This window comes from Hylobates moloch, unplaced genomic scaffold (genome assembly GCF_009828535.3).
Source record: "Hylobates moloch isolate HMO894 unplaced genomic scaffold, HMol_V3 SCAFFOLD_19, whole genome shotgun sequence".
NCBI classification, from domain to species: domain Eukaryota; kingdom Metazoa; phylum Chordata; class Mammalia; order Primates; family Hylobatidae; genus Hylobates; species Hylobates moloch.
The window spans coordinates 35,940,221-35,959,791 of record NW_026652294.1 but is presented as its reverse complement, the minus strand read 5'-3'; the positions used below and the strand labels follow the sequence as shown (position 1 = coordinate 35,959,791).

The window sequence follows — 19,571 nt, the reverse complement described above, 5'->3', positions numbered from 1 at the left end:
CGAGATCGCGTCACTGCACTCCATCCTGAGCGACAGAGCGAGACTCTGTCTCAAAAAAAAAAAAAAAAAAAGAACTTCTGCTTTGGATCAGGGCTGGCCCAAGGCTGGCTTCTATATGGTCAGCAAGTCAAGAATGGTTTTTACTTTTTTTTTTTTTTTTTTTGAGACAGGGTCTTACTCTGTCGTCCAGAGTGGAGTGGTGGAGTGCAGTGGCGCGATCTCAGCTCACTGCAACCTCCGCCTCCCAGGTTCAAGTGATTCTCCTGCCTCAACCTCCCAAGTAGCTGGGATTACAGGCGCGTGCCACCACGCCCAGCTAATTTTTGTATTTTCAGTAGAGACGGGGTGTCACCGTGTTGGCCAGGCTGGTCTTGAACTCCTGACCTCAGGTGATCCACCCACTTCAGCCTCCCAAAGTGCTGGGATTACAGGCTTGAGCCATTGCGTCTGGACTGGTTTTTACATTTTTAAATGGTTGCGGGAAAAAAACAAAAAAAGGAATCCTATTTTATAACATGTGAAAGTGAAAAAACATTGAAATGTGAGTGACCTCAGTGAAGGTGCTGGGGGTATAGCCACGCTCATTTGTTTACGTACTGACTATTGCTGCTTTCGTGGTACAACAACAGAATTGTGCAGCTGGGACAGCAAATATGACCCGCAAAACCTGAAATATTTACTATCTGGTCCTTCACAGAAAAAGTTTGCCAGTCCCTGACTTAGAAGCAGAAAAGGGGCTAAGAATCAGTGATTCTCCAGGTCTGCTAGAGACAGAAAGAGTGCATAGGGTCTACCTCAACAGCTGCAGCAGGGAACCTGGGAAGACCCTGAGAGAAACTCCTCCAGCACAAAGAGTAACAAGGCCAGGAGATGAGGAGGGCTCTGGGTCTGCACCTCCCAGGGACAGCAGCTGAGACCCGGAGGCAGAGAAGATGGCTCCAACCAGTCTTCCTGGGAATCAGCATGCTTGTCCAAGTTTTCACTAAAAGCCACATCCAATGCAGGAAAAGGCTGGGTGGACACATATATTTGCATATGCAATAAAAGTAATTTGCATGTGCCTACTGCTTGGAGAGCAGAGCACAGTGAGAGGCGGGGAGGACCTGTGCCCAACAGGTCCAGAAGGGGGCGCCCGGCCACTAATGCCTCTAGCCCGCCACGATCTCCACCACACACACCTGGCAGGTAGATCTCCCTGTCACCTTTCTCCCTTTCTTTGTGTGCATGAGTGTGTGTGTTCCCAAAAAGCCAAAGGGCCTTGGAGGCCAGAACCATGGCTCATGCTCATCTATACAGAGTATACAGAAGTGCTTAGTAAGTGCTTGTTGTCTGAATGGCTGCTGGGAGGGGAGACCTGGCGTCAGCGCCGAAACTCCCGACAGCCATTGCCGCACTCCCTGCTGCTCCATCCTCAGGGACTGGGCTCAGTACCACAAAGGGTGAGGCTAGGGGAACATGTCAGCACCAGTGCCCAGGCTAGGGAGGGGAATGACTCTTAGGAATGTTCTGGGCCAGGCAGGAGGAATTTGGGGGAGGCCCCAAGCTCTGCAGCAGGCTCTGGTTTGAATGATGACTCAGAAGGGCTGGGTGCACTGTAGCATCTGGGGTGCTGGGAGAGGTCTGGGCCCTGTTATCTCCCACAAATATTTTGGTTCCGTTGCTTTCCCAGGAGCTGTGCTCAAAGGCAGAGAAACTGATGGACGGCCTCCCCACGGTCTCTCTCGCCTTTGCCAGGATTATATTTATTTATTAAGAGCCGATCGCACAGTGTGAGATACTGGTTAGGGGAAGGGTTGGGGCAAACGCCAGGACCCCTCCCCACAAAACACTCAAAGGATGAGATGCTGCAATTCATGGGGGCTGGAGTGTGGGGCCATTCATGAGGCAGGAGGCCCCTCTGGGTCCAGGGACGGGGGAGGCTGGGTAGACCGGAGGGAAGGTAGCTGGCAAAGAGAGATGCTGGGCACTGATACTGAGTCCTAGTGAACAGCCCGGAGACAGGGATTGGGGTGAGGGCAGGCAGGGGGGCGTTTCTCACCCAGAGCTGGTCATCGTTTCCCGGGGGGCTCTTCTTGATGAAGGCTCCATAGTAGGTGGCAATGTTGCGGTGGTGAGAGTACTTTTTCAGCATGTTGATCTCCTGTTTGATCTCCTCCTCCTCGTCCTAGGCAAATGGGAGGAGCTGAGCCCTGAGACTCCCCCCACACTCCCTTCTCGCTGGTCCAACCCTCCCACTGTCCAGCTCCACTCCCTACCTCTGTGACATCCATGACCTTGATGGCAGCCAGCTGCCCAGTCTTGACATGCCGACCCTGCAGGACAGCGGGATCTGAATCTATGCTCAGAGAGTGGAATGTAGAGAGGGCTTGACTCTAGGAGACACAGCTTTTTTTTTTTGAGAGAGAGTCTCGCTCTGTCACCCAGACTAGAGTGCAGTGGTGCGATCTCGGCTCCCTGCCAGCTCCACCTCCCGGGTTCACGCCATTTTCCTGCCTCAGCCTCCCGGATAGCTGGGAGTACAGGCGCCTGCCACCACGCCCGGCTAATTTTTTGTATTTTTAGTAGAGACGGGATTTCACCGTGTTAGTCAGGAGTCTCGATCTCCTGACCTCCTGATCCACCCGCCTCGGCCTCCCAAAGTGCTGGGATTACAGGCGTGAGCCACCGCGCCCGGCCCAACTGTTTTCTATTTTACAAAGTGCCCCTCAGCCGGGCGCCGTGGCTCATGCCTGTAATCCCAACACTTTGGGAGGCTGAGCCGGGCGGATCACTTGAGACCAGGAGTTCGAGACCAGCCTGGCCAACATGGAGAAACCCCGTCTCTACTAAAAATACAAAAAATTAGCCAGGTGTCATGGCAGGTGCCTATAATCCCAGCTACTCAGGAGGCTGAGGCACGAGAATTGCTTGAACCTGGGAGGCAAGCTGAGACCATGCCACTGCACGGACAAAGTGAGACTCCGTCTCAAAAAAAAAAAAAAAAAAAAAAAAAAAAGAAAGAAAGAAAGAAAGAAAGGAAAAAGAAAAGAAAAAAAGAAAGTACCCCTCATTGTGGCTACACACCTCAGTGAATGTGCTGCTCATGGGAGTGGACAGAGGGAGAGCGCTCCTGAGCCATCATGGCCAACAGAAAAACCACCTACAGTGGACTTCCAAGTTACAGGCTCAATAAAGGCAAAGGGTCTCCTCCCATAAAAACTCAAGACAGATGAGAGAGAAACATTTATATTCTGTTCCAGCCTCTCTGGCTTGGACTTTCTACAGTCTGAAAGTTAGAGCAGGGCGTGAAAGATACTTCTGCATCCTAATGGAGGATGGAAGGAGTAGGAGAGGGAGGCTAGGGAGGGAGGGGCTTTGCCTCACCCTCTTCTCCTAAGCAAGAAAAAATGCTGCTTTCCTGACTCACCAACTCTGGACAGGAGGCCTCTCCCAGAATCAACTTCACCCACAAGCTTTTTATTCTTGTCGAAAGAGAAAGAACAGACACAGAGCTGAGATTTTAGGGAACTCAGAGAAACACAGAAGGGCCAGCCGACATGTGCTAATGTTCCTGTCACCAGTCCTAGTGGGAAGAAACTTCCTCTTCTTGAGCGTGTCCCAGCCATTGCCCTCCTCCCGCAACATCCTCCTGAAATCCCTAGTGGGAGCATCTGAGGCTGGGAGAGGAAAGCCCAAAGGCTTCCTGGGGAGGAGCAGGAGGGAGGAAGGTGGCCCCTCATGGGGATGGACTGGCTTTGCCAGCCCATGGGTAATTTTTATCCTCAGCCATTCAAGACCCCAAGCCCAGAGACGCAGGAGCACACGGCACCACTGTTTCCATGGCAACAACAAGGCAAGAGATTGCGGGTGGGGTGCCTGTTTCCCCAAAGTTTGCAAGAGAAGGAGTGTAAGAGAAAGGCAGGTGGTCTCAGTGACACCGGAAACACGGGGCTAGAGATGCAGAAGAGACTTGCGACAGTATCTCGCACTCTGTCTGGAGATGAAAAAGCCATGGGCCCCAGGGGGCTCCAGTCAGAGGCAGCATTCACCCTGAGCATCCTCACTCCCTGCTGCAGCGGCTCCCCCCATCCAAGTGTGAGCAGTGGTCAGGCCACCTCCCTGCTGCAGCGGCTCCCCCCATCCAAGTGTGAGCAGTGGTCAGGCCACACGAGAGGGCCGGGCTGGCCAACCTAAAAGCTACCATCGGTGGCTGAGAACATGCCACTTCTGTCAGGGACAGAGGCAGCTCAAAAGCAGAAAGCCTGAGCTCTGGCTCCAGCAGGCCAGCTGTGGGACAGAGGCCACTTCCCCTCTGCAGAAAGCCACCCATTAGATCCCACTACCTCAAAGTCCTGGGTCTCTTTGTGGTCCGGGGAGAGGCCAAACCCACACCTCTGGCCTTAGCTCTCTGAATCCCAGGAGACTTCTGACACACAAGGCCGTATGCCCTTCCACCTGCCCTCACTGCTGCAGGCCACCCTGCCTGGCTGCTGGCCTGTTCCCACCATGTCCGGGACTGGCTCTGCACTCAGGTAGAGAGAGGCATCAACAGTACCTCCTTCTGGGTGCTCTTTCCTCTCCCCCACTCTACCTTTCCAGGGCCCCAGCCTCTGGCATCTCCCATAGCCCCCCTCAGACCTGCAGACCAGGAACCTTCCTCTCCTCCCAAGAGTGCCCTGCAGATGTGGAGGTCATACTTCCACACCATTCGTCTCACCTTGTACACCTGTCCATAGGTTCCATTGCCGACCACCTCCACAAGCTCAAAGATCCCAGCAGGGTCCTAGGGGAAGGAGACAGAAGAATACTGTGTCAGGACTTTAGAAAAGAATTACAGAGCTAGAGGGGGGTAAAGTGGTATCCAGTCAAGATATGGGAGTGAAGACCAGCACATCAGGAGAGCACGTGGCAGGAACCCTGGTGGCTGGCTGCACTTTTCCTGGATTGGTTCAGAGTGAATGTTCTATGGGAAAAGTTGGAAGAAGTGAGTGTCTGGGCGCAATGGCTCACGCCTGTAATCCCAGCACTTTGGGAGGCCAAGGCAGGTGGATCACGAGGTCAGGAGATCAAGACCAAGGCTAACACGGTGAAACCCCGTCTCTACTAAAAATACAAAAAATTAGCTGGGCATGGTGGCAGGCGCCTGTAGTCCCAGCTACTTAGGAGGCTGAGGCAGGAGAATGGCGTGAACTTGGGAGGCGGAGCTTGCAGTGAGCTGAGATTGCGCCACTGCACTCCAGCCTGGGCAAAAAAAAAAAAAAAAAAAAATAGAAGTGAGAGAATGTGGAAGTCAGAGCCCAGACGGCTTTTCAAAGACATGTTCCCGATTTCAAATCCACTGAGAAACTGTATCTGTACCCTCATCTGCAAAATGAGGGTGCACGAGTACCTTCCTCTGGGGTTGGTACTCACATTTTAAGTGAAGAAATGCCCATCAAATGCTTCAGATGGTTCCTGGCACCAGAGCATGTGCCCAATAAAAGTTAATGACCATTATTATTATCTTACTTCTTAAAAGCGGGGATGAGGAAAGCTAGCAGGTAGCAGGAATTTCAGGGCCACCATCCTTTTGTCCTTCCCTCTTCCCAGTCCCCCTGAGACTGAGGGCTTCCAGGCCAAGGTTTGAGGCAACTGGGGGCAAAGGGACCTGGAGGGAGGGAGTCAGCAGGTGATGGTGAGAAAGGGCCTCTAAGAAGGGAGAACTTTCTGTTCCTACTTTTCTGAGCCAAGCAGTGCCAGGAGGAGAGGGCCCGAAGGGCTCAAACAAAGCCTCTAAAGAGGCTCGTCCTCCCCCTGGGCCAAGAGCAGGCAGGCCTGGCCTCAGCAACACAGCTGCTGTCGGGAGGCCGGCCACCCACACCCTCCTGGCAGAACTTTTTTTTTTTTTTTTTTTTTTGAGAGAAAGAAGTTGGGAGGTGGAGTTGCAAGCTGAAGAGAGATACAGCCCAGTACTGTCCACACTCCTGCACCTCCTGCAGAATGATGGCTTTTTTTTTTCTTTTCCTTTTGAGACTGGGTCTCACGCTGTCACCCAGGCTAGATGCAGTGGTACAATCATAGCTCACTGCAGCCTCAGTCTCCTGGGCTCAAGCAATCCTCCCACCTCAGCCTCCTGAACAGCTGGGACCACAGGCATGCACCACCACTCCTGGCTAATTTTTTTTAGTTTTTAGTAGAGACGGGGTGTCACTATGTTGCCCAGGCTGTTCTCAAACTTCTGAGTTCAAGCAGTCCTCCTGCCTTGGCCTCCCAAAGTACTGGGATTACAGGTGTGAGCCACCACGCCTGCCTCAGAGCCGACAGTTCTGACAGTTCTGGTGTTTCACGGGGCAGGCCCCTCCCCACCGCTGTGGGGACCGAGCGGAGGCAGAAAGTGAGGATGGAACTTAGGCAACACGTGGCCTCCGTGCTGAGAATCCTGAAAGCATATAATCTAAAACTCCTTTCTCCTTGATTTTGAAAGCTAATATAGGGTTTCTAGAAGAAAACAAAAATCCCACAACCAAAAACCCCACATCCATGCCAATAAAAGCACTTCATCCACTGAAGTAATAAGCCCAAGGAAGATGACCTGTGCATGCTGAAGACCAGAGGGACACCAGCCCAGGGCTTTTTTTTTTTTGAGACGGAGTCTCGCTCTGTTGCCCAGGCTGGAGTGCAGTGGCGCGATCTCGGCTCACTGCAAGCTCCGCCTCCCGAGTTCATGCCATTCTCCTGCCTCAGCCTCCCAAGTAGCTGGGACTACAGGCGCCCGCCACCACGCCTGGCTAATTTTTTGTATTTTTTAGTAGAGACGGTGTTTCACCGTGTTAGCCAGGATGGTCTCGATCTCCTGACTTTGTGATCCACCCGCCTCGGCCTCCCAAAGTGCTGGGATTACAGGCGTGAGCCACCGCACCCGGCCCAGCCCAAGGCTTTTAAAAAATGTCCTCACTGTGCACTTTTTCTATTTTCTCAAAGAGGAGCTGGAGAGCAGAGATGTGCCCCTGGCACCCTGTGCGTGCCCTATCAGAGCATGTACCACGAGGCATTGTGACTCTACATTTACTTGTCAAATTCACTGGAGAAAGGGACTGAGCCCTCCTTGCTCACCAGATAATGTCTAGCACCTCGCTGAGGCCTGGCACGCAGCAGCCTGAGAAAACACACCAGCCTGCTCGGGAGGAAGAAATGACAGAGCTGAAGGGGGTTCCTTCTCTGTGCTCTGAAGGGGACTGGGTTGACCAGACCAAGAACTTTGTGGGTCTACATTCAATTATTTGGCTTCAGCTAAAGTTACGGAAAAAAAAAAAAATCTTGGCTGGGCGTGGTGGCTCACGCCTGTAATCTCAACACTTTGGGAGGCCGAGGTGGGTGGATCACGAGGTCAAGGGATAGAGACCATCCTGGCTAACACGGTGAAACCCCGTCTCTACTAAAAATACAAAAAATTAGCTGGGCGTGGTGGCGGGCGCCTATAGTCACAGCTACTCGGGAGGCTGAGGCAGGAGAATTGCTTGAACCCAGAAGGCAGAGCTTGCAGTGAGCCGAGACCGCACCACTGCACTCTAGCCTAAGCGACAGAGCAAGACTCTGTCTCAGGAAAAAAAAAAAAAAAAAAAAAAAAAAACTTAACAAGTTTATTCATTTTCTTTGAAATGGAATTTTGCTCTTGTTGCCCAGGCTGGAGTGTGCAATGGCATGATCTTGGCTCACCGCAACCTCCACCTCCTGGGTTCAAATGATTCTCCTGCCTCAGCCTCCCAAGTAGCTGGGACTACAGGCATGTGCCACCATGCCCAGCTAATTTTGTATTTTTAGTAGAGACGTGGTTTCACCCTGTTGGTCAGACTGGTCTCAAACTCTTGACCTCAGGTGATCCACCCGCCTCAGCCTCCCAGGGTGTTGGGATTACAGGTGTGAACCACTGAGCCCAGCCTAATTTTTGTTTTTTTAGAGTCAGATCTCGCTGTGTTGCCCAGGCGGGAGTGCAGTGGCATGATCACAGCTCACTGTAGCCTTGAACTCCTGGGCTCAAGCAATCTTTCCACCTCAGCCTCCCAACACATTAATATTATAGGCATGACCCAGCATGCACAGCTAAAACAATATGTAATAGGTGTAAAACATGGTCGGATCCACAGGAAAGAGAGGTGTTGTCACTGCAGTGCAGGGGGCTAACGAGAGGTCTTTCTGACCGAGAGCTGGAAGGAACCTGAAAAAAGTCATCTCATCCGTCTTCAGTTCTAGATTAGAGGCTCAAAGACCATAAAGTTCCCTACAGAGCTGCCCAATAGAAGAACTCATCCATTCCGGGGCCTCTGAACTGACTGCTGCAAAGTCCTTTCTTGAATCAAACTGTAGCCCTTTCTGAGATGGAGGGAGATAGGAAATAGGACCTATGGTCATAATTTTCTGAACACTCCTAATCTAAGAGGGAAAATACTGTGGGCCTGTTAGAGCCATAATGATCTGTCACCATCAACTCAAATCACTACAAGTACATTTTAATTTTGTAACCTTGACTCCCAATCTGTCTCCTTCCTCTGTGTTTGGGTGGCACTGAGGGATGAAGGAATATTTGAGGTCAGACACCCTGGATTCAGATATCGACATTTAATGGGTTTCAAGTCGGTTTCCCGAAAACTCCTACTGGAAAGGATGATTCAGAGAAGCAAGTCGGCGTCCTGCACGTGGCACTCTGGTTGTTGTCTCTCACCCTCTCTCCACCCAGATGCTCCATGTTTCAATAGCAGCACCGCTTTCCCACCACAGTCCAGCCTCTGCCTAATCCTCCTCTTCCCTTTCCTGCATCGCAGCCACCCTGTCCTTTCTCCCTTCAACATGTGCTTGGCTTGTCCGCCACCTCAGACCAATCCCTCACGTCCTCCCTCCTGGAACTCTAGCCTCTCCCATGTCTTCCTTCTGCTGCCACTGATTTAGTGCCACTGATTTAACTCTTCCAAAATGGCGCTTTCCTGATTTTACTCTTCTGCCCAGAACTGGTAGCGGGGCTCCCCAATGCTTAGAGAGTCCCAACACCTCAGCCTGATATTTAACAATGCCCCGTTATTATCCAACCACTAAATATCTTCTGAGTGAGCGCCTCCATGTGCCCTGCACTGGGCTAAGCCCTAAGCAGGGAAAACCTGTAAGGCAATCGTATCTCATTTCATTCATCCATTACATATTTCCTGAGCACAAACTATGTAATAGCTCCCGAATTAGACACAAAAGGGAGCTCACCGATATATGAGAAATATAAAACCTTATAATTTAATAGATTGGCCAAGTACTCAAATATGAAAATGTGGCAGTCTACGATTATATATTATAACACCAGCCGAAAGCACGAAAGCCGCTGAAATGCTGCTTGCTGTGGCAGAAAGAGCACGGGAGGGGGTTTTCAACTCTGGCACTAGTCGTGTGTCTCTATGCAAGTATTTAACTGTTTGAGGCCTCATTCCCCTCCCACAAGCTAAGAGGGGGTTGGACTGTGTAAAAAGTCCACTTTAGGGTTGGGCGTGATGGCTCACGCCTGTAATCCCAGCACTTTGGGAAGCTGAGGAGGCCAGATAACCTGAGGTCAGGAGTTCGAGATCAGCCTGGCCAACATTGTGAAGCCCCATCTCTACTAAAAAATATAAAAATCAGCTGGGTATGGTGGTGGGCACCTGTAAACCCAGCTACTCGGCAGGCTGAGGCAGGAGAATTGCTTGAACTTAGGAGGCGGAGGTTGCAGTGAGCCGAGATCGCACCACTGCACTCCAGCCTGGGTGAAAGAGTGAGACTCCTTCTCAAAAAAAAAAAGAAAAGAAAAAAGAGTGGCGAAGACCATGCTGTGTTGTGGGAGAGCAGTCTGGGTTTGAATGTTGAATTGGGGATGTTAAAGGATACACAGGTACATTCTATTGGGCAGTTAGAAACAAGGATCTGTAAATACAATGTACAGACATTGAGTGTGAGAGTTGGAGATACAAACAAGATATTCAGGGAGAGGGTGGATGGCCACGGGCAACACGTGAGAGCAGCAGAACAGTCGCCAGAAGACGAGATGGTCACGGAGGCTGCACAGGGATAAGGGGAGTGATGGCCTCGAATGCGGCAGAGCAGCCAGAGGGCACTGAAAAAAATCCCACTGACCTCAGCAGCTCGGAAACCACTGGGAACTGCCGCTGTGTGAGCAGAGGGCAGACAGCAGGGGCTGAAGGAGACAGGGCTCTGCTGAGGAAATGAGGGCAGCACCCTTTCTGGAGAAGTCTAACCTTGAGAGGAAGGGGGAAAATCAGATGACAGCTAGAGCTGGCAGCAAAGTCAGACAATAGGGTTTTCAAAATAGGGAAGATCATTCATCATTATGGAGGGGAAGAACCCTAAAAGGGTGGATGTTTGAGGAGTTGATTTTTCTTTTGTTTCTGAGACACAGTCTCTGTCACCCAGGCTGGAGTGCAGTGGCACGATCTCAGCTCACTGCAACCTCCACCTCCTGGGTTCAAGTGATTCTCCTGCTTCAGCCTCCTGAGTAGCTGGGATTACAGGCGCGCACCACCAAACCTGGCTAATTTTTTGTATTTTTAGTAGAGACGGGGTTTTACCATGTTGGTCAAACTGGTCTCAAACTCCTGACCTCCTGATCCACCCACCTCAGCCTCCCAAAGTGCTGGGATTACAGGTGTGAGCCACTGCACTCAGCCAATTTTTGTACTTTTTATGGAGACAGGGTTTCACCGTGTTGCCCAGGCTGGTCTTGAATCCTGAGCTAAAGAGATCCACCTGCCTTGGCCTCCCAAACTGCTGGGATTACAGGGGTGAGGCACCATGCCTGACTCTGTCCATCCTTTTTTTTTTTTTTTTTTTTTAAAGACTTAGTCTCATTCTGTTGCCCAGGCTAGAGTGCAGTGGTGCGATCTCAGCTCACTGCAACCTCCACCTCCTGGGTTCAAGTGATTCTCTTGCCTCAGTCTCCTGAATAGCTGGGATTACAGGTGCCCGCCACCACCCTTGGCTAATTTTTTGTATTTTAGTAGAGACAGGATTTCACCATGTTGTCCAGGCCGGTCTCAAACTCCTGACCTCAAGTGATCGGCCCACCTCGGCCTCCCAAAGTGCGGGATTACAGGAGTGAGCACTGTACCTGGCCTGTCCATCCTTTTGATTGGAGCCATCCTAGTAGGTGTGAAGTGGTATCTCATTGTGGTTTTGATTTGTATTTCCCTCAGGAGGCTGAGGCAGGAGGATCCTGTAAGTCCAGGAGTTTGAGGCTGCAGTGAGCTATGTTCATGCCACTGTACTTCAGCCTGGGCAATGGAGTAAGATCACCTCCCTACCTCATCTAGAAAAGGATGGACAGTCAAAAGTGTTGATGAGGGCATGGAGAAACTGAAATTGTCACACACTGCTGCTGGGAATGTAAAATGGTCCAGCCACTTTGGAAAACAGTTTGGCAGTTCCTCAAATGTTAAACAATGAGTTACCATATCACCCAGCCATTCCACTTCTAGGTAGATACTCAAGAAAATTGAAAACATATATCCACACAAAAATATGTAGATAGATGCCCACAGGAGGATTATTAATAACCAAAAAGTAGAAACCACCAAATATCCATCAACTGATGAACAGATAAATGTGGTATATCTATATAATACAATGATATTGGCAATAAAAAGAAATGAAGACCAGATATGGTGGCTCATACCTATAACCCCAGCGCTTTGGGAGGCAGAGGTGGGAGGATCACTTGAGGTCAAGTGGTTTGAGACTGCTTGGCAGGTTTGAGACCAACCTTGGCAAGATAATAAGACCATATCTCTACAAAAAATTTAAAAAATTAGTGAGGCATGGTGGCATGTACCTGTAGTCCCAGCTACATGGGAGGCTGAGGTGGAAGGATCCTTTGAGCCCAGGAGCTGAAGGCAGTAGTGACCTACGACAGCACCACTGCACCCCAGCCTGGGTGACAGAGTGAGTGAGACCCTGCCTCTAAAAAAAAAAAAAAAAAAAATTAAAACAAACAAAAAAAGGGAATAAACTACTGCTAGATGTTGCAACATGGATGAACCTTGAAGATATGCTTAATGAAAGAAGCTAGTCACAAAAGGCCACATATTATGTGACTACATTTATGTGTAATGTCCAGAACAGGCAAATCTAAAGAGATGAAAAGTAGATTAGTGGTTGCCAGGGGCTGGGAGGAAGAGAAAATGGGTAATGACTGCTAATGCATACTGGGTTTCATTTGGGAATAAAAAGGTTCTGAAATTAGACAGTGAAGATGGTTGCATAAGTCTGTGAGTATACCAAAAACCACTTTAAAATATTTTATTTTAATTTTTGTTAATTTGTTTTTTGAGACAGGGTCTCACTTTGTTGCTGAGGCTGGAGTGCAGTGGTGTGATCTCAGCTCACTGCAACCTCCGCCTCCTGAGCTCAAGCAATCCTCCTGCCTCAAACTCCCAAGTAGCTGGGACTACAGGTGCACACCACCAAACCTGGCTAATTTTTCTATTTTTTTGTAGAGATGGGGTTTCACTATGTTGCCCAAGCTGGTCTTGAACTCCTGAGTTCAAGTGATCTGCCTGCCTTGGCCTCCCAAAGTGCTGGCATTACAGGCATGAGCCACCACACCTGGCCTAAAATATTTTAAAAGGATAAATTTTATGGTATGTAAATTATATTTCAATAAAGCTGTTATTAAAAATAATAATCCTTCAATATCACTAATAATAGGAGGAATGCAAATCAAAACCCAATGAGATAGCATCTCACCCGTTAAAGGGTTATTATCAAAAGACAAAAAGGCTGGGCATAGTGGCTCACACCTGTAACTGTAATCCCAACACTTTGGGAGGCTGAGGTGGGAGGATCACTTGAGCCCAGGAGTTCAAGACATGCCTGGGCAACATAGTGAAGCCACTCCTCCACAAAAAATAAAATAGTCTCAAAAAAAAAAAAAAAAAATTGGCCGGGCGCAGTGGCTCATGCCTGTAATCCCAGCACTTTGGGAGGCCGAGGCAGGCGGATCATGAGGTCAGGAGATCGAGACCATTCTGGCTAACATGGTGAAACCCCGTCTCTACTACAAAATAAAAAAAAAAAGTTAGCTGGGCGTGATGGTGGGCGCCTGTAGTCCCAGCTACTCGGGAGACTGAGGCAGGAGAATGGCGTGAACCCTGGAGGTGGAGCCTGTGGTGAGCTGAGTTTGCGCCACTGCACTCCAGCCTGGGCGACATAGCAAGACTCCATCTCAAAAAAAAAAAAAAAAAGAAAAAAATTGCGCCACTGCACTCCAGCCTGGGCAACAAACTGAGACTCTGTCTCAAAAATAAATAAATAAATAAACAAATAAAATAATAAATAAAATAAAAATGAATAAATAAAAATAAAATAATTTTTAAAAGACACACACAAAAAAGAGATGCTGCCAAGATTATGGAGAAAGGGGAATGAACTCTTATACACTTTTGGTGGGAATCTAAATTAGTACAGCCTCTATGGACAACAGTAAGCACGTTCCTCAGAAGACTGAAAATAGAACTATCGTAAGATCAGGCAATACCACCGCTGGGTATATATCCAAAAGAGAAAAAATCATCAGGTGCAGTGGCCCACGCCTGTAATGTGAGCACTTTGGGAGGCCGAGGCAGGAGGATCACTTGAGCCCAGGAGTTAGAGACCATCCTGAGCAACATGGCGAGACCCTGTCTCTACAAAAAGTACAAAAAATTAGCTGGACGTGGTGGTAGGCACCTGTAGTCCCAATTACTGGGGAGGCTGAGGCAGAATTGCTTGACCCTGGGAGGTGGAAGTTACAGTGAGCCGAGATCGTGCCATTGCACTGCAGCCTGGGCGATAGGAGTGAAACCCTGTCTCAAAAATAAATAAATAAATAAATAATTTAAAAATTAAAAAATTAGGCCGGGCGCGGTGGCTCATGTCTGTAATCCCAGCACTTTGGGAGGCCGAGGCAGGCGGATCATGAGGTCAGGAGAGCAAGACCATCCTGGCTAACATGATGAAACTCCGTCTCTACTAAAAATACAAAAAAATTAGCCAGGCATGGTGGTGGGCGCCTGTAGTCCTAGCTACTCGGGAAGCTGAGGCAGGAGAATGGCGTGAACCCGGGAGGCAGAGCTTGCAGTGAGCAGAGATCGCGCCACTGCACTCCAGCCTGGGCGACAGAGCGAGACTCCGTCTCAAAAAATAAATAAATAGGCCGGGCGCGGTGGCTCACGCTTGTAATCCCAGCACTTTGGGAGGCCGAGGCGGGCGGATCATGAGGTCAGGAGATTGAGACCACGGTGAAACCTCGTCTGTACTAAAAGTACAAAAAAAAATTAGCCGGGCGTGGTGGCGGGTGCCTGTAGTCCCAGCTACTCGGAGAGGCTGAGGCAGGAGAATGGTGTGAACCTGGGAGGCGGAGCTTGCAGCGAGCCGAGATCACGCCACTGCACTCCAGCCTGGGTGAGAGAGCGAGACTCCGTCTCAAAAAAAAAATAAAAAATAAAAATAAATAAATAAATAATTAGCCAGGTGTGGCAGTGTGCAGCTGTGCTTCCAGCTACTTAGGAGGCTAAGGTGGGAGGACTGCTTGAGCCTGGGAGGTTGAGGCTGCATGCAGTAAGCCATGATCATGCCACTGCACTCCAACCTGGGCAACAGAGTGCCTCAAAAAAAAAGAGAGAAGAAATCAGTACATGGAAGAGACATCTACCCTCCTGTATTTATTGTAGCACTAGTTATAATAGCCAAGACACAGCATTAACGTAAATAAATGCATACATAAAATATTGCATATCTATATAAATATTATTCAGCCATAAAAAGTAATGAAATCTGTCCACTTGCAGCAACATGGATGAGCCTTGAGGATATTATGTTCAGTGAAATACACCAGGCACAGAAAGACAAACATTACATGAACTCTCTCATATGTGGGGACGAGAAAGAGCTGGTCTCAAGGAGGTGGAGAGTAGAAGGGGAGGTGCCAGAAGCTGTGAAGGGCAGGGGGATGAAGAGAGACTGGTTAATGGATTCAGAAATACAGGTGGATAGAAGAAACACTAGAAGGTTCTAGTGTTTGACAGCACAGTAGGGTAACCACAGTTATCAATACTTTATGGTAAATTTAAAAAGAGCTAGAAGAGGGTTGGGCGCGGTGGCTCACGCCTGTAATCCCAGCACTTTGGGAGGTCGAAGAGGGTGGATCACCTGAGGTCAGGAGTTTGAGACCAGCCTGGCCAATTGGGTGAAACCTCATCTCTACTAAAAATACAAAAATTAGCTGGGCGTGGTGGTGCATGCCTGTAGTCCCAGCTACTTGGGAGCCTGAGGCAGGAGAATCACTAGAACCTGGAAGGTGGAGGTTGCAGTGAGCCGAGATCATGCCATTGCACTCCAGCCTGAGCAACAGAGCAAGACTCTGTCTAAAGATATTTAAAAAAAAAAAAAAAAAAGAGCTAGAAGATATGGAATGTTCTCAACAAAATAAGTGTTTGAGGTAATGGATATCCAAATTATGCTGGTTTAATCATTATACATAGTATGCATGTATCAAAAGATCACATGTATTCCATCAATATGTATAATTATGTATCAATTACTTTTTTTTCTTTTTTGGAGACAGTCTCGCTCTGTCACCCAGGCTGGAGTGCAATGGTGCCATCTTGGCTCACTGCCACCTCCGCCTTCCAGGTTCAAGCAATTCTCCTGCCTCAGCCTCACGAGTAGCTGTGACCACCATACCTGGCTAATTTTTGTAATTTTCGTAGAGATGGGGTTTTGCCATGTTGGCCAGGCTGGCCTCAAACTCCTAACCTCAGGTGATCCGCCCACCTTAGCCCCCCAAAGTGCTGGGATTATAGGCGTGAGCCACTGTACCTGGCCCAATTTTTAAAAATTTTAATTATTATTCTTTTTTAGAGCTGGGTCTCACTATGTTGCCCAGGCTGGTCTCAAACTCCTGGGCTCAAGTGATCCTCCTGCCTCAGCCTCTCAAAGTGTTAGGATTACAATTGTGAGCCATTGTACCTGACCGTGTACCTATTTTTTAATGCATTTTTAAAAATCCTAAGAGGCAGGGAACGGAGACTGAGGAGACTGAGATAGGAGGATCAGTTGAGCCCAGGAGGATGAGCGTACAGTGAGCTGTGGTCATGCCACTGCACTCCAGCCTGGATGACAGAGCAAGACCCTGGCTGAAAAAAAAATAAAAAGTCCTAAGAGCACCTACTATAGTGTTCAGTTTATTATTATTATTATTATTTGAGATGGAGTCTCGCTCTGTCACCCAGGCTGGAGTTCAGTGGCGCGATCTCGGCTCCCTGCAACCTCCAACTTCCTGGTTCAAACAATTCTCCTGCCTCAGCCTCCCGAGTAGCTGGGACTACAGGCACACCCCACCACGCCCAGCTAATTTTTTGTATTTTTAGTAGAGATAGGGTTTCACCATGTTGGCCAGGATGGTCTTGATCTCCTGACCTCGTGATCCGCCCACCTTGGCCTCCCAAAGTGCTGGGATTGCAGGCGTGAGCCACTGCGCCCGGCCCGAAAACTTCCTAACTCTATGATTCCAAATGCTCAGGTCCACACTCCATGAGGCTGCCAACCTAACGACTATTTATTCCTTCCTATTGTGTGCCAGAAACTGTGTTAGGCTGGGGAATACAACAGTGAGTAACTGAAGCAGTCCCTACCTTACTGGTGTTTATGTTCTGAGGAGAGAGGCACACATTAATAACCTCTACAATTAATTGTGTAATTATAGCCATGGTATGTCTTTGTTTTCTTTCTTTCATTGCATCTCAGACGACACAAACTCATGTATTGCTTCTTTTTGGAGACAGGGTCTCACTCTGTCACCTAGGCTGGAGTGCAGTGGCACAATCATAGCTCACTGTAGCCTCGAACTCCTGGACTCAAGCGATCCTCCTGCCCCAGCCTACCAGGTAACTGGGACTACAAGCACACACACCACTCTGCCTGGTTACTGGCTATTTTTTTTTTTTTGGTAGAGACGTGTCTCCCTGCGTTGATCAGGTTGGTCTCGAACTTCTGGGCTCAAGCTATCCCCCTGCCTCAGTCTTCCAAAGGCTGAGATTACAGGTGTGAGCCACCATGCCTAGGCTATTTTAATGTTTTTTTCATAGATCACAATTTCATCATTTTATTCTATGTAGCTGTTCCACATAGGCAAATTTGTCCTTATGAGTAAAGGGGAAGAACAAAATCCTTGAAACTTTCCCCCTCTAGTCCAGCGTCTGGTTATTTAAATGCACATCTCATGTAAAACAGAAAAGATAAAAAAGTAAAGATAAAAATAAAAATGTATGGAGTGACACTCCTCCTGCTGCTGCCAAGTGTGTCTCTTGGACCGAAAAGGAGGAAGGAAGGTTTCGGTCGTGGAAAGAGCTCTGGTCTGTCTTATGTGCTGTGAAGTGCGGGGTGCCAAGAGAGCACACCTGACCGAGGCTGGGGAGCCAGGAAAAGGTTCTTTTGAACTAGACATATTCAAGCTGCAGTGGTCTAACCACCATTCCAGTACCCTCCTTTGAACAATGAGTGCTGTAATCTGCCCCATCCTTCCGGCCCTGATCTTTACCACTTTAGGAGCTTGCCCATATCGGCCATCTCAGAGATCACTGTCATTGTCCACTCTCCCCATAGGTCTTTTTTGTTTTTTTTTTTTTGAGATGGAGTCTCATTCGTCGCCTAGGCTGGAGTTCAATGGTGCAATCTCGGCTCACTGCAACCTCTGTCTCCCGGGTTCAAGCGATTCTCCTGCCTCAGCCTCCCAAGTAGCTGGGATTACAGGCACCCATCACCATGCCCGGCTAATTTTTGTATTTTTAGTAGAGATGGGGTTTCACCATGTTGGCCAGGCTGGTCTTGAACTCCTGACCTCAGGTGATCCACCCCCCACTCGGCCTCCCAAAGTACTGGGATTACAAGCATGAGCCACCAGGCCCAGCCCCCGTAGCCCTTTATTTAATTTTTTTTTTTTTTTTTTTTTTTTTTTGAGACGGATTTTTGCTCGTTGCCTAGGCTGGAGGGCAAGGATGTGATTTCGGCTCACTGCAACCTCTGCCTCCCAGGTTCAAATGATTCTCCTGCCTCAGCCTCCCGAGTAGCTGGGATTACAGGCATGCGCCACCATGCCTGGCTAATTTTGTATTTTTAGTAGAGACAGGGTTTCTCCATGTTGGTCAGGCTGGTCTTGAACACCCGACCTCAGGTGATCCACCCACCTCAGCCTCCCAAAGTGCTGGGATTACAGGCATGAGCAACTGCGCCTGGCCCCCATGGCCCTTTAATAATGACACAGCTAGGCCGGACAAGGTGGCTCACTCCTATGATCCCAGCACTTTGGGAGGCTGAGGCAGGCGGATCATTTGAGGTCAGGAGTTTGAGAGCAGCCTGACCAACATGGTGAGACCCTGTCTCTACTAAAAATACAAAAATTAGCTGGGCATGGTGGCACACACGTGTAATCCAGCTACTTGGGAGGCTGAGGCAGAAGAATCTCTTGAACCCGGGAGGTGGAGGTTGCAGTGAGCCGAGATTGCGCCACCGCACTCCAGCCTGGGCGACAGAGCGAGACTCCGTCTCAAAAATAATAATAATAATGAGACAGCTAGCAATTTTTGAGCATTTTATTTGTTCCTGGTACTGCCGAGCACTTTACAAGTATAATCTCACATGACAAACTTTGAAGTGGGTACTATTGTTATACTCATTTGACAGGTGAAAAAGTTTACAACAATTAAATGACTTGCCCAGGATTACACAGAGCTAGGAAGTGGTGGAGCCAAGATTTGACCTAAAAATTTGATCTCAAGGCCTGCAGTGTGCTTTGCCTGGCTCATAGCTCCTGTTGCCTAAAGGACGGGGTTTTCAACCATTTCCTCCCCTTTCTAGCCCCAGCAAAAGTTTAAGAAATGAGTTCCTGACCCCAGGGAGCCAGTCCAAGATTGAAGGAAAAACGGTAACCTAAGGCAAACTTCCCCTTCAGCCATTTCCAATAAAAGGGAAGATGCCGGAGAGTGCATGGAGAGTCAAGGCTGGAGAGCCCACTGTTACCTCAGGTAAAGGAAAGCAGAGGCCATGAGTGGGCAGAGCGGCCAGATTGTACAGAGAGAGCACAGCAGACATGGAAGGAGAGGGAGCTGCAGGCGGAGACAGAAGTGGGAGAGTGACCAACTGACTCTAGCTATCCTCCGCTGTTACCATTAACCCAGAAGCACCCTATGGTTCCAGTTCCAAGGAACTGTCTATGTTGCCATTCAGGTGCCTAGGTTCGAACAAGATTCTTTTTCTTTTCTCTTTTCTTTTCCCTTGGCATGTGAAGTGAGAAGGATTTTTTTTAGTTTTTGTTTTGTGAGGCAGGGTCTTGCAATGTTGCCCAGGCTGGAGTGCAGTGGTGCAATCACAGCTCACTGCAGCTTCAACCTCTTGGGTTCAAGCAGTCCTCCCACCTCAGCTTCCTGAGTAGCTGGAACCATGGGCATGCACCATCATGCCCAGCTACTTTTTGAAACCTTTTTTGTAGAGATGGGGTCTCTCACTATGTTGCCCAGGCTGGTATTGAACTTCTGGGCTCAAGCAATCCTGCTGCC

The 19,571-nt window shown here is 49.0% G+C and overlaps 1 protein-coding gene across 11 annotated transcripts in view; it reads right to left on the bottom strand.

Moving 5' to 3' along the window:
* Positions 1-19,571, bottom strand: part of MINK1 (misshapen like kinase 1) — a 65,738-nt gene that overhangs the window by 14,508 nt on the left and 31,659 nt on the right. For all 11 annotated transcript variants that reach the window (XM_032139366.2, XM_032139369.2, XM_032139371.2 and 8 more), the window contains exons 2-4: positions 4,697-4,762; positions 2,256-2,312; positions 2,039-2,164 (exon numbers count right to left, since the gene is read on the bottom strand). In XM_032139366.2, coding sequence (XP_031995257.1) covers positions 2,039-2,164; positions 2,256-2,312; positions 4,697-4,762 — 249 coding nt within the window. The remainder of the gene's footprint in view (positions 1-2,038; positions 2,165-2,255; positions 2,313-4,696; positions 4,763-19,571) is intronic.